This window comes from Vulpes vulpes, chromosome 15 (genome assembly GCF_048418805.1).
Source record: "Vulpes vulpes isolate BD-2025 chromosome 15, VulVul3, whole genome shotgun sequence".
Lineage (NCBI taxonomy): Eukaryota > Metazoa > Chordata > Mammalia > Carnivora > Canidae > Vulpes > Vulpes vulpes.
Window position 1 is genome coordinate 113,591,465 of NC_132794.1, and position 15,281 is coordinate 113,606,745.

A 15,281-nucleotide genomic window follows, 5' to 3' on the forward strand; every position below is an offset into this window, starting at 1 on the left:
AGGCTGAATAATACAGTTCTCAGACTGAGAAGCATTACCCATCATGATGGAGGGTATACTTAGGGATCCCATTAATCATTTGCCCTTTATCAGAATAGTCCTAGGATCCAAATCCACACATGCAAACTGAAAAATATTTCATCGGAACCATTAAGAGGTGCCATTGGTAGGGAAGCTTCAGTGCATTGTGAAAAGTGATTCTACGGAATGGATTTTAAAAATGACTATAATTTGCTGAAGTCCAAGTCTTGTGCCCTCTCTCCTTGCACGGAGCAGATGATCAGATACTTACTACATGTTGTGGTCCTGATTTCCCGAGGGATTTTTTTTTTCTTTACACACAGCAGTTCAGAAAATCAATTATTTGCAGACGATTTGATTTCCGTTTTAAAATGGCATTTGTGGTTTGGATATCACAAATTCATATCGCAAGGATTGTAGGCCCTTTTTATTGTTGTTAATCTGTCAGAACCTTTGTAAAATGTGTTCCTATCCATTAACTCTACACAGAAAGTATTGGACTATTTTTCTACTCTGACAAGCATTTACAAAAATGATAGATCATTTTATGTTAAATAATTGAAAGTTAGTTAGTACTGCAATATGAAAATAGCCTCGACTGTTTTCTCAGGACTATTTCTTTGTAACAAGTGCCGCTCCAGGTTTTCTGATTTAGCCTTTGGTTGGCTGGATGAGCGATTCCCATCGAAAACCGCAGTTACTATCAGCACCAAAGTCGTATGCCTCAGAGCTGTTACTCTTAGTCTCTCAGATGGCCCCTTAGACCCCAGGACAGGGAGAGAGGATGGAGCACTGTGTGAGGCAAAATGAGTAACCCAGAAACGAACAAGAATGGACACGTAGGGTTCCAGACACTCAGGACAGACCCATTTCTTTAGCGTTGGGTGCCTTGCGAGACCTTTACGTTCTTCTGCAGTGGAGATGCTGAGCTGTAGGATGGGCTGCTAGCTGTCATGTGCCCAATATCAACATCAGGAACATAAGTAGAGAACTTGCTCAGTCTCCATAATAAGATTGGAGGTGATGGGCAGTGCCCTGGACCGTCTGGGGAACAGAGCTGTCTTGCCACTTGTCTTAAATTGCCACTAGGTGGCCCTTCAGAAATGTTTGTCGAGTGACTGAATGAACAGTGCTGTATCCAAGGATGATGCAGGTAGAAGTAATGCTTGCTGGTTCAATGTTGAGTGAACGCAGAACCCGAGGGCTGTGGGCCTTTTGCCTCCACCATGGACTCACGGCTGATCGTGTGTCTCCAAGCAGCCTCACCTGTCCTGGTGGCCTCTCCACTTCTAGATTCTAACCTCGGGAAGCCAAATTGACAGGCTTATGAGCAAGCAGGTTCCTCCATCTAGAACACCCTCTTGCCTTCATTCAGTGTCAGTCCCACCCCTTCTGATGACCTTGACCTGATATCTGCCCTGGTCTCACCAGGCAGATGCGCGCCCTTTGCTCATTCCTCCTTACCTGGTCTGTGGCACTAGGCCACCAGCCTCTACGGAGGTGGTCCTGACATCTCCCAGCTGGGTAGTGATGAGCAAAGGTGCTCATGGGGGTCAGGAAAGCAAGGATGTCAGGTGACCATCCAGGCCTATGAAATGCTCTGCTCGTGGGTGAGCCTTGAGCTCCATATGAAGTAGCCGCTGCAGGTTGACTTGCAGCATCCTGAGTGGGAGGAGGAGCCCTGTGATAAACACATTTCTTATTTCTTGTGACCATTTCCTTTAAATGAAGTTATAGCAAAGATACTCTTCACCAGGTGAAAACAATCTTTTCTTAGTGAATTCAGTCAATAGTTATTTATTGAACACAACCTTTATTTTAGCTTAGTGGAGGAAGTAGTGGGCAAAGCAGACAAGTCCTGCCCTCGTGGTGCTATAGTCTGGTAGAGAACGTCACGGTTAATCAGGGGTTCCTTCCAACTAACCCCCATTATCCCTGCTGCAAAGGCATGGTTCTTATAAAGTAGTCAGATTAGACGGAGTCAGCTAGTTGTGAAGCCTTTGCAAAGGAGAGGATTGTGGGATATTGAGGAATAGAAGAAAGAGCCATGTAGGGGGGAGGAGGGCATGTCATGTATAGGAACCTGTGCAGGAGGCGGCAGCCAGTGTACCAGGGATGGGATGAGCCTGGACAGGATCATCAAAGCACACAGGACCCCAGGCGCCATGCTGAGAAACTCTGTTCTTTGCTTGCTTTCAACTTTCTACATCATTTGTTTGCTCCTCATTCTTTTAAAACTATTTTTCAAGCATTTATTTTTTTGAGTCAACTGTAGAGGTAATTTTGGAATCACATGTGGCTGTAAAAAGTAATACTGTACCCAGTTTCCCCAGTAGTAACATCGCGCAGAACTATAGCACAGACTCAGAACAGCATGCCAACATTGATATGGTCCATGGTTCTCGTTTGCATTCCCCCAATTTTACTCGTACTCTTTCCCCTATTTGTGATGAAAAACTTCAAACATACAGAGAACCTGAAAGAATAGTACAGTGAAAACTACTATTCCTAACAGCCCAATCCACCAGTTGCAAGCGCTTCGCCATACCTGCCCCTTCTGTGTCTCTTCTGTTTCACTAACTAAGCAGCCAAACCTTGTTAAGTGTGTGAGAAACGTGCCTCTCCACTAGTGTCTCAGCCGACCCCTCTCAAGAATCAAGAGCATCCCCAGGGGCCTCATTGTCTTTTCAGAACATAAAATACATAGTGTCCATACTCTGATTTTCTTTATTTTCTTTGTATTTTCTTTGTATTGTCATTTTATTTTATTTTATTTTATTTTATTTTATTTTATTTTATTTTATTATTTTATTTTATTTCTTTTTTCCATACTCTGATTTTCTTAATTTTTCCCATTCTTTCTGGTCTTTCATTAGGGGCCTCCTCAAATCAGGATCCAGTCCAGATTCACTCATTGCATTTGGCTGCGCCTCCTTTATTTCTCTTTTTTTCTAGAATAATCCCTCACCTTGTCTTGTCTTTCTTTGTGCTGCTTTGTAATGGCTTTCAGCGTGTTCCCCTGTCCCTCCACATGTCCTGCAAACTGGAAGGTTGGCCTAAAATTCAAGTTCATCGTTTTGGCAGGAGAGCTTCAAAGCTGATGTTAAATGCTACCCGTCATGCCCGTTAGGTGGGTGGGAATGCCGAGCTGACCATTGCTGACCGTAAGTTTCGTTGCGTGGTTGAGAGTGGGTACCAGCCTGAGCTCCCCACTGTGAAGATATGTGCCCCTTCACAACTATCATGTAATCTTCGGCTGATGCTTAGGCACCCATAGAACGTTGGCAAATGTCCAATCCCCTGACCAGTCTTTATCTGATGAATTTAGCATCTATTGAGGGTCCTTGTCTGAAACACTTACTCTTTCTGCTTAGCAGGATTTTCTTCTGATGTCAAGACACTTTGTCTTTAGTCTAAGAAATATCAGAAAGTCCCTGGAGATATAGGTTAAATGGGAGATTGGGAAGTGTCAGTGCCTTGACCAGATTTGAGTTTGAGAAGACCGTTCTGGGTCACGGGTGGAGGATTGCGAGGGACAAGAGTGGACATGGGCAGATAGGCTGGGATTCCCCGTTGACAGTTCAGGTAAGAGAGGATGACCTCAATTCAGGTGGATGGGGATGGGGGTGGACAGAAGCAGATGGATTCGTGACAAGAAGATTGTGCCTATGGATTGATGGCTATTGTTAGAGCTGCCCACTTATTATATGGGGCATCCTGTGAATAATCAAACAGAAAAATACAGCAGAAATGGATTCTCACTGAAGGATGACATTTTCCCAGAATATCTCGTATTAGTCCTCTGTGTCCCCTTGTTGACTTGGAGATCCCAGGGTAATAGTCTGCTAAGCCTCATCGGCCGTGGCAGGAGCCATCGGCTTGGCTAGCAAATTATGCAGACGGACAAGGACGCCTTGCAAAACCTCATCTTCCACAATATGCAACATTTTGTCTGATCAGCAAAGTACTGAAATTTAACAGCTGAGCCATACTAATGAAGGATGGGACTGTGTTTCCTAGAAAAAAAAAAAAAATCAGGGAGTTGGGAAAATATGCTTCTCTTCCAGAATAATAAAACCCAGACCCTGTATCTCAATTATTAGGCTTTGAGGAGTGATCAGCAAGAAAGCCAGCAATTTCATGCAAATAGAGATGTGGCCAAATTATGGCACTCAGCCGGCCAAATATGCAACCTGGTCATTAAAATGTGAAACTCTTGACAAAGTGGGAAAACCTAAGTGGGGAAATATGAATTGCAGTTATTAGCCTGGGGAGAGAGACCCTGTTCGTCGTGTCTGGGGCCCGGAGCACTCCTGCCTGGTGTGAACTCGAGGCTTGGCGGTCACAGCACTGGCGAGCAGAGTCTGGAGGACACGGGGCGGACTCCTCCCTCTTGAAGAGGTCCCGGTCCTGATTCTCGTCTCGCCTGGGAGCATCTGTTGTAAAAAGCGGGTCACCGTTGCTCCCTGAGGTTTTATTCATGGGAGGGCGCACACAGTAGGCATGACCTGCCAGGACGTGGCGCTGCTGGTAAGGTTGCCAAGGAAGTATTTCCCTTGGCACCTCAGCTTATTGATGCCACTGAGTTTAACTTGCTCCTTTTTGCAAGAAGCGCTTGTTTAGGACTTTGCTGGGAGTTGCTTCCTTGGCTGCTTAAATTCTGACTGCCACCTTGGGCTTCACAGCCATTGCACCTAATTATGATTCCATAGATTAAAGAAATGAGAAATATCCACTCATTTGGCAACCTCTGGCCACGGCCTCATTTTTCTAAGTGGAGTCCCTGGTGCTTTTCCCCTGCCTACCGCACAACTTGAGGGAGCGTGTGGGCTACCGGGGAGGTGTGCTTTTCAGGATAATCGCTGATTTTGTCCTGGTCAGCTCAGAGCAAGTGCCAAGCCATCAAGTTGAAGAAATTCTCCTAATTTTGCCAGGCAGAGGCTGGAGCCCCTAGGAACCAGGGTACCTCTTCCTGAGGCCTCGAGCAGAGTTATCAACGTGGAAGCAGGGTAGCACAGCGGAGGATTACCATGGAGTACAGTGGGTCATGTCCAAGGTGGCACAGGCATAACTGAGTAGTTCATGGGGTCGGAGCTGCCCTGTGAAAGTGGCCACACGACCACAGGCTCAGTTGGGTTTGGTGAACTGACCTGGTGCTGATGGTCAGGAGCTCCCACTTGAATCCTTTTTTTTTTTTTTTTTTTTTTTTTTGCCATTTCTCAATTACATAAGAAAAAGGAATGGCTATTAATACTTGATAGCTTGATGGGCCCTGCTCATAATGAAAAATGTATTTAGAGTAAACCTTACATGTTATGTGCGCAAAAAGTACCTTTTCCTATCAGCAGAAAGAACGCACATTTGTAACCTGGAGATCTATGATGGCTATTACAGAGACCTACCCAGGTACTGTTTCTGAATATATCCCTGAGAAAGCTATCACAAACAGGAGGTGCTCTGACAAACGGGAAGAAAAAAAAGCTCCTGTGATATATCTTCATTACTTTTTAGAATGTTTTCATTCAGCTTAACAAAAAAAAAAAGAGGTCATTTTTTTTGTAATTACTCAAGAGGGGATTGGTTTTCTCCCTCTCTTGGTGGGCTGTTGCAATGTTCTCTTTTTTTATTTCAGGATTTCCTGATGGAAACATTCATCATGTTTAAGAACCTCATTGGGAAGAACGTCTACCCTTTCGACTGGGTGATAATGAACATGATGCAGAATAAGTGAGTAGAGGGAGAAAAGCTCCCACCTTTTTACAAGGCGTCTGATTCATGCCTGGTGGGAACAGTGGTGTTGCCTGGATACCATGGGGGCTCTCCGATAGCGAACACATCCTCCCCACTCTGTGATGCAAACAGTTATTGGGAGAAACAGACCTGGAGATTGGGTGGTTTCCTTACGCGGGCGCAGGGCTTTGCATCCTGGAGAGATACAGAGCTGAGCCCAAGCCCCCCTTAGCGTAGGTCCGGGGCATCCTCTGACAAGGGGACAGTTTGCCATCAATGTGCCATCTTGTTGTAACCACATGTGTTTATTAGCCCAAGTGTTATTCACTCTGTCTAGGTTCTTGAATGGTGTTTGCATTTGTCCTATTTCAGCTTTAAAAAGTGAGCATTTTCTTCATACTTATTAAATATTAATCTTGTGCCTTGTTTATCCTTTCCCTGTGTAGGGTGTTGGGTAACTTTCCAGGGCTTGTGTTTTATAATTTCTGAAAGCACCAACAATGATCATCTGTTCTCAATTGCATATGATTCCTGGAAGAAATTCCCATTGACCTCCTTTTTAATTTTTTTTTCCTTCTTTCTTATTGCATTTTTTTATGGAGATAATTGTAGATTCATAGGCATTGCGGTTATAAAAAGAAATACAGAGAGATCTGTATACACTTTACCCAGGTTCCTTTAGTGGCAACGTTTTGCAAAACTAGAACACCGTTCTGCACCCAGGGGCTCGGCATTGATGGAATTCACAGATGTTACCCAGATCTTCCTGTTGTAATTGTGCTTGTCCGTGGCGTTGCTTCTGGACCCCGCCACCACAAGGGCCCCTGTTGTAGCCCATCTATAGCACCGCCTCCTTGCCCCTCCACCTCTCCCCTCTCTAAACCTGGGCATGCACTAATTTTTTCTCCACTTCTAAAATTTTTGTCATTTCAAATGCGATGTATTATGCATCACATCAAAGATAACATTTTAGGGTTGGCTTTTTTCACGCTGCTGAATTCCCTGGAGATTCATTCAGGTTGTCGGAAGTATCAGTAGTTTGCTCCTTTTGATTACTGAGAGGCTGAGAGGCATTCCATGGTATGGATGTATCACAGCTGGTCTAACTATTCACCTGCTGAAGGACATCTGGGCTCTTTCCAGTTTGGGGCTATTAGAAATAAAGCTGCCGTGAACATTCGCATATAGAGTTTTTTTGTGAACATAATAAGTTCCTTTCTTTGGCATGAGTGCCCTGGGGTAGGTATGCAGGGTTGTATGCTCTCTACATTTTTAGGTTTTTAGAAACTGCCAGACTGTGGCTGTACCATCTTACACTCTCACTAGCAAGGTGACAGTGATCCAGTTTTTCTGCATCCACGCCGGAATTTGCCATGACCACTATTTTGCATTTTAGCCCTGGTGATCGATGTGTAGTGTGTCTCATTATAGTTTTGATTCGCATCGTCCCTGATGCAGCAAACGATGGCTTGCCACGTCATTAAGGAAGCCACAGAGCTGGTTGTAATGCTGACCAGAGTGAAAGGCAGGCCTGGTGCAGAGTGTGGGAGGTGGTGGGTGTGGAGTCTGTTCTCTGCCTTGTGACGCCACATGTGAACTTGACCTGCATCTCTCTGACGGAGTAGCCATGGCCTGGTACCCAGCCTATCCATTCCACACCCCTGGGATGGGGCAGTGGGGTGCTGCTCCCTCAAAGGTCATATGTGATTCACACTTCAAGTTGTTGGACTCATGCCTCTGATCCCCGGGTTCCCATGGGGTAAACTGTGAAGGAAGGCACAGCCCCACTATTGATTTATGCTATTTTATAATGAGTGAGTGTCTGTTTTCAGTTCTCACACGATGATTGCTTCCTTCCCTCTTCCTTCTATTCTGTGAACTATCTGAGCATCACTTCAGAACCACATGGAGGTGAAAGCCACATGGCCTTTGGCTCAAAGTGTGGAGCACCGTGCTCAGAGTCTCCTTCTCTGGATATTTGATCCAGCTTCTCCTGATGTGTTCCACTGTTTCTACAGTGAGAAGGTAGCTTGACCTGTGGTCTCCAGAACTGCGTGTTCCCTGCACATCAAGCCAGCCTTGTCCCTGTGTCCCTACTCACTAGTGCACATCTATAGCACCCGGATGCAGGACAGAGTTGTAGATGTGTGGTGGCATCTGGGACCCAAGCCTTTGCATCTCGCCATAGAGAGGAGAGTTTTGGGGGCAAGGAGCCATCTACGAGGGAGAAGCCACAGTCTGCTGTGTCCTTCTAGCAAGGGATCTGATGGCCACTTCTGAGGATAAAGTCTGGTGTAGGTGATAATAGAATTCAAGTCTGGAGCGGGGAGTCCATCCTGTTCTGTTGCTCAGGGTACACGGAGGCTGCAGTTTCAAGAGACAGCTTGATAAGGGACAGACTCTGAATATAAAATCCCTATGGTTTATTTTATGTTGTACATAAAATGTAGTACGGAGCCATCTAATCTAAAATCCTAGTACTCTGAGGCCGAGCCATCCTGCTGATACTGCTGCTTCTGGCAGAGCTTTCTAAGATGAGCAGCGTTTGTGTGCGTATGTGTATACTTGTGTGTGCGTGTGTGTACGTGGACGTGTGCATTGGAGCTTGTTGGTACCAAGCCAAAGCCCTTTGATTTGCAGAGATTCTGGCTGTGTGAGGCTCAGACCCCTCTGGGTTCCCATCGCACTTGCCACATCCCGTAGGAACAGGTCCCCAAGCCAATGTGGGTAGCAGAGGAGGAAGCCACAAAGGAGGCGTGGACGCCCAAGTTCGGGCAGCAGTGACTGTAGTCTTCACTCTGGAATCCCACTGCCCCCGAATGCTGTCCCCTCTCTTGAGTAAATAATACTGGTTTTTAGAAGCCACATCAGTTGGGTTTGGCAGGAAAAGGTATTACCTGTGCACCAGCAACTAGCTAAAACCTCAAGCTATCTCAAGGCATCTAGGTTAGTGACTCTTCACTTTTCTTTAATGTTCTTGCTTAACTGCCAGGCTCAGAACGAAGATTTTATTTCCTTGTTCATTGAATCCAGTCATTCTTTGTGATGTGTTATGTGTTTGCCTCCTAGGACTGCAGATGAGCATTTGGCGCGCTTTCTGTGCTCGGCGCTGTCGTGGGGAGAGTGCAGTAATCGTGCCTGTGATTCCCACAGCAGCACTCTGAGACAGCTGGGGTTTTATGCCCATTTTACAGATGGGGAAATTAAAGTGTGGAGGTTTAGTAACTTGCCCAAAGATACAGGGCTGGCAAGTGACAGGGCCAGTTTTTAAATCCAGAGCCACTCTCTAAAGCATCCTGCTTCCTTGCATGTGTCTTCTGCTTTTCAAAGAGTATGTTGTTGTATTTAACCCTGGTGTCCTTTCAAGTGTACCTTTCCTGAGAGATTTGTTACTTATCCGAGTGGATGTTAAGCACAGAAGTCAAAATGTTCTTACCTAGCTTTCTTCCCCGTGGAAAGTTTATGCTGCTAAAGAGGATATCATTTATTGCCGAAATTCATGGAATTTTGCTGCTGTAAACTTCTAGAAGAACCAAAGCTCACTAATATTGAAATAAAATAATTCCCTGTAGAAATTACATAGATACCACATAGCATTGTTTCTGTGATGTTATCTATGTTTGTCTTTTTCTTTAAAGATTTTATTTATTTATTCATGATAGACACAGACACAGAGAGGGAGGAGGGGCAGAGACAGAGGCAGAGGGATATGCAGGCTCCATGCAGGGAGCCCGACGTTGGACTTGATCCCGGGTCTCCAGGGTCACACCCTGGGCCAAAGGCAGGCACTAAACTGCTGAGCCACCCAGGGATCCCCTATATTTGTCTTTTTAACAAACCTGTAATTTGACAGCTCAATACCTTCTCCGTTGCCAGACTTCCATGCTCTTCCTCTTCCTGGCATGTGTCAGAGACCTCCTTGCATCCATAGGATAAGCAGTGATTCCCAGAAGCTCCCGCAGTTCTGTATTTATGTTTTAATGGCACAGCTGGACGTGCAGTTTTACCATCCACAGCTTAGAAATTGACAGACTCAGCCCCTGCGGTCTCTTAAATGTTTGTGTGCTTGTTCAGCTTTGTGTCTGCAAATGTAGACATGGGGCTTGTCAAATGTAATTAAAGATGGTGCCCATCAGTTCTAGAGCAACCACTTGTAAATCGGGAATCAAAGTTCTAAGATCCAGTGAAAGTCCCAAGGACAGGAGTTACTTGATTGCTGTGTTCAGAACAGCAACTGACTGGTGATGGCCTGACATTACAGCTCTGCTCTCAGATATGACAGTGCCAGATGGTAAGATGACATTTAAGATAAGCACGGTTCAGATATAGTAGAAGTGTGCTTCCGTGTTATCATCCAGAAGTGCTTTATAATCTTCCCCGAGGCAAGGAAAGGCTAAGTCTCCATGTAAGATCTGAGGCTATATTGGAAGCAGAGACCTTCTCTGTTAGCCTTTAAGTACTGGTATCCATCCTTGAGCTCATATTAGCCAACCTTTTTGGATTTATTCTTCGTGGTGTGCACAGCAGAGTCTAATATTGAGGACTCATGCTGTGTGGCTATCATAGAGTTCTCTTTGGTTGTTAGGAGAAGGGTGACCACTTGTTTGAGTTTCTGTGTCTCTCTCTTTTAGTCTTAGGACTTCAATTCATCCCAGGAGTGTGTTTGTACACTAAAAATCCCAAGCTAGAATTTTAAGGCGTGGGAGTGTTCTCGGAGGCAATGAATGTACTCATGGGTTTGACGGAATTCCTTTTTCACCTTGAAGAAAGCATTTGTTGTAAACTGCCATAATTTCACTTGGGAAAGGCATTTCTATAGTCCACCCGGGGTGGAAAAAAAGGGCAGTGGTGAGTTTAATTTTCAGATTTTGAAAATTTAGACTTTCTAACTCATATAATGTGTATAACATGTAACAAAACCCTTTCCACATTTGTCAACCATTCAGTCAATCTTGCAACTGAATTTACAAAAGAAATTCAACTACCCCGATTTGGATTCTCACTAGGCCTTGTTGCTTGTGTCCCTCTCTCAGGATAAAAAATAAATGAAACCAACATTTTGACCCCCAGGTCATTCATAGCTTAGGTCATAAATAGTGATGATGCATCATTTTTAAGTGTTCCTCTGTATTATCACTGATTTGGTATCTTGCGTTTCTTGCTTTCTTACACATTAAGCTGGGGCCTCTTTGTGATTTGTGGTTTATATCCTACATCCTTTCATATGAGACTTGGTCTGTTTTACAAGGAAAGGTTTGTAGACCCTGAAAATAGAATAGAGCATGGAAAACCATAGAGAAAACATGAAACTCTCTAGAAGCCAAGAGACGCGAAACTGCCTGGAAGACAAAGCAAAAAGGAAAATATAATGGGCTGCAAAGTCGTCACTCGGTGATAAAAGAGTTCCTTGCAATTTGTCAGGGGAGACTGACAATTTATGATGTAGATCCTTAAATGACACATCAAGCCAGAGAATATCACAGTTAAGGAATCAGATGAGAACTCAAAATTCTGCCCACAGTAAATGGAAGAGATTATCATTTCAAGTTTGAAATGCTTAGGATGTTGCCAGTTGGCATATATTGGCCGTACCAGAGCCCGGTCATAATTGGACCTGTCTGAAAGACTAGCTTATCAAATACAGAGGATTTTGCTGACTTGCCAAATATAGTCTTGTCTAATTGTTGACCATTTAAACATTGAAGACCATCGGTCAGAAATGATGGCCTGGTTTTATTTTACCTGGAATCAAGTTAATCTTCTATTTGTCCTTAGAAACCCTGAAACTGTGTCTCTACTCGGAATTTTTGAGATCATCGTTGCTACTTTTTTGATGGGTCTAGGTCATGTTTTTGATCATGGCCTGTCCCAGGACAGTCCAGGCTGATGCTTATACAGTCTGCGTTTTTCATCAGTTTTCTGTCCGCTACAGCGTCGGTGCATTTCAATGTGGCCTCTTCCGTTCCTCCTTCTCTTCCCTGTGATTCAGGAGTCTTGTGACCAGGTTGCGTTTGCCTCAGTCCATTACGTTTCCACCAGCCTAACATATTCACACACTCATAATCGCATGTGGCTCCTTGCGTGCGGTAAATTTCCCATGCATATTTTTATAACGTAGTCATTTCTCTCCGTTTAAATACAGCACATTTCCCCCACTCAGGAGCAGTATCCATCAGATGTATCAGAGTCCAAGATGGCAAGCTCATGGATGTTTCTGCCAAAATTAATTTGGCGTGTAGTCAGGACAAGAAAGGGCCTTAAGCCTTAGAAAGGTATTTCTACCTTTGAGATGCCAGGCTTCTTAAGGATAAATCATGATAATGCTCAGAAAGCAAATTTGCAGGCTAGGCTGTTTGCAGGGACAGCGCCGTTTGGTTCCATTGCCGTGGAAGGATTTTTGTCCTTGCTAGCACTGTGCCTTGGGCTCAGAGCAGAACAAATGTGCCATTTGCCTTAGGGCAAAAGAAAGAGAGGTGGAGAGGTCCCCACTCGCTGGGAATCTGCCTCAGGGGTTAAGACACCAGCTAGCTGAACGTGGTCGAGTCTGGGGGGACTGTTTTCCTGCTCAACCTCCTCTTCAGGAAACACCTCTCTCTTGGAAGGGCACACAGCTGAAATCTTTTTGCAAGTTGAAAGCACAGATATAAAGCATTTGGGGCTCAAGAGACTGTTGGATTATTTCTCCTCAACATCTTTTTTTCTTTCCTTTGAAGCCTGGGGTTTTAGTTGATGTTGTTACTTTTAATTTAATTTATTTTTTCAACTTCCTGGTTTCCTACTGAGGTTTTGCATATCCAGTGGCTTGAAGATTTTAAGCACACCCTAAGAATCATTTTTTCCCTTTGAAACTGTACACGGCGCTGTTGACATAAACACCGTCACAACACACTTGCTGAGGACCACAGGAAAAAAAAAAGTAAATATTGTTCTGCAGGGAAGAAATTGGAATTCAAAGTCAGTATAATGAAAATATTCTGGAATGAAAATTTCCCCAGAGCTCAGCATGGCCACGTCTTACCCAGCTCACACATGTAATAATGTCGGTCTTTGAACCTTGATGCTCTCCACAGAAATTGGCCTAACCTGAGATGTTTTGCTGCTCAGACCCCGGTTTGCACACACAGAGGCACATGCCTGCCTCCTTGTTTGGGCTAAGCCAGTGTAGACCTGAGCACATTTCTGGCAAGTCTCCTGGAGAAACACATGAGATGTTTCCCTGGGGCTGAGTTGGCCATCTTCGGCAATGGGATTTCAAGACGGAGATGGATTCCAATCTATTAATGGCACCGTGGATCCCCCAGCAGGAAGAGGACCCCACCTGCATGATACTTTGCTACCAAATTAAATACTATGGCATTTCCATAAATTATTTTCGTATTTTCCATATAGTTATTCTCTGGCATGCGTGCTTTTGCTCTGTGCTTAATAATTAAGCTTGGCCTGAAATTAAAGCAAATAATTCCAGATCTTACCTGGTTATTTATAACCAATTTATTGCACGTAACATAGATCTTTTATCCAGTTGGGTTTTATTCAGATTGCCTCTTTATTTAATTCAGAGATGAAAACTCAAACTACTCTCAAAGGAATGGCAGTGATGAAGAGCTCTTAGCCAGGACTCTCATTTAGGGAAGCTGACTTCAGAGGAAAGTTTTGAAAGGGCAAAGTCTGTTTAAGAATTCTCAGAGCTGGTGCACACCTTGCTGCGAGCTCGTGGCTGGTGTTGATGAGGCCGTCTGCTGGCACTTAATCCTGGAGGACGTACTTCACTTTATAAGAAATGAAGCCAAGTACGCTCTCTGTTTGATGCATGAAACTTCTCTCGATGCGCAAGACAAAATGGAGGAAATACATTTTATTAAGGTCAATCTCCAGATCCTGCCGTCCTAAATGTTTACCTCCAGCGCTCCTGGGACTTTGAAGAAATCATGTGCAATGTAAGACCCTGTGCTGGTAAACTTTTATTCTAAGGCTAGGATGGGAGGAGGAGGAGACAGCCAAGGTCAATTGAATGCCTGCTGAGTTGCTGGCATGGTCTTGGTACTTTTCTTGTGGTTCTCAGCCATGGGGGATTTTGTTGTCTCCCCGCAGCCACACCCCAGAACGTGGCAGGGTACAGACACATTTGTTGCTTCACTCCTGGGAGAATGAAGGCTGCTGGCATCTAGTGCGTGGACACCAGGGATGCTGCTAAACATCCTTCTAGGTGCAGAATGGCCCCCTTCAAAGAATCATTCAATTCAAAAATGTCAATAATAACCACATTTTGTAGATAGAAAAAACTGAGTTTCAGTGATATTAAATCATTAATAGAAATATATGTGATTCATTTCGGTGATCTTCTCTTTATTGACACATTTCTCAGCCACCCCTCCCTGTTGTAGGACCCCAGCAAAGATAGCATCCCTTACAATAAACACTAGTGGCCATCCCCTGAAGATGCTGGGAATGACCTTTCTCTTACTGAGGAAGCGCCTGTGAACTGGAGGCAGTTTCCTCCAAGGTGCCCTGTCAGGTGCTCCAGCTTCTCAGCAAATCCCTCTGCTTGCAGAGCCAGCCTTAGGAGCAAGGACGGTGTGGGGATTAGGGTCGCACTGACATGAATTTAGATCCCAGGCTCACCACAAACTCACCAGTATTTGTCTCTTATATTTTTTATAATATCCATTCCAACAGATGCAAGGTGATATTTCACTGTAGTTTGATTTGTGTTTCCCTGATGATGAGCGATGTTGAGCATCTTTTCACATACCTGTTGGCCATTTGTTTGTCTTCTTTGGAAGAACGTCACTTCTTTGGAAAAAGGCCTGTTTTTATAACTGGATTGTTATTTGTGACTGAGTTATATGAATTCTTTATATATATTTTGGATATTAACCCCTTTTTTCCTGAATACTTACGCCTTATCCCACTTTCTGTGCATACAGGATAAGAACTTTGTTTCAGATAAGCATGTTACAGATATGTTTTCTTATTCAGTGACTGCTTTCTCTCCCTCCCTCCCTTTCTCTCTCTCTCTCAATAGTGGTTTTGTTGGTTGACATTAAACATTTTTATTTAAAATTTTTTCTTTAAAAAAAAAATCTTCAAAGGCACTTGCACAAAGAAACAGAGCAGACTTCCTGCTGGGGCGTTGGTTGTAACCAGCATGGTGACTGTCCTGATAGAAAGGGAGGCTGATGTTACAGATTCTCTCCATATAGGAACCTCTGAAATAAAATCATCTTGAAGACAGAACATGCAGTCACACCATTCATTACCATACTCTGGCTGTTTTCTGGACAGGAGATCAGAAATAAAATTGAACAATAACTTTATTATGATTCCCCCCCCCCCGCCCCGAGAGTGGAATATTTAAATTTTTAAAAGATCACATATGGAATACATTTTCAGACTAATAAGGAAATGATAATAAAATTTGATATTTCTCTGTAGAATCAAAATGTCAACAGGATTGTGGCATCTTCTGTACGTGTTTGCTCATAGAAGATGCTTTTCTATCTCCCTTGCTTGCTCTATTTTTATGGAAT

General features: G+C 44.0%; 1 protein-coding gene across 2 annotated transcripts in view; it reads left to right on the plus strand.

Annotated features, from left to right (window-relative positions):
* Positions 1-15,281, plus strand: part of DOCK1 (dedicator of cytokinesis 1) — a 495,561-nt gene that overhangs the window by 313,198 nt on the left and 167,082 nt on the right. For both annotated transcript variants that reach the window (XM_072740395.1, XM_072740396.1), the window contains exon 29: positions 5,654-5,748. In XM_072740395.1, coding sequence (XP_072596496.1) covers positions 5,654-5,748 — 95 coding nt within the window. The remainder of the gene's footprint in view (positions 1-5,653; positions 5,749-15,281) is intronic.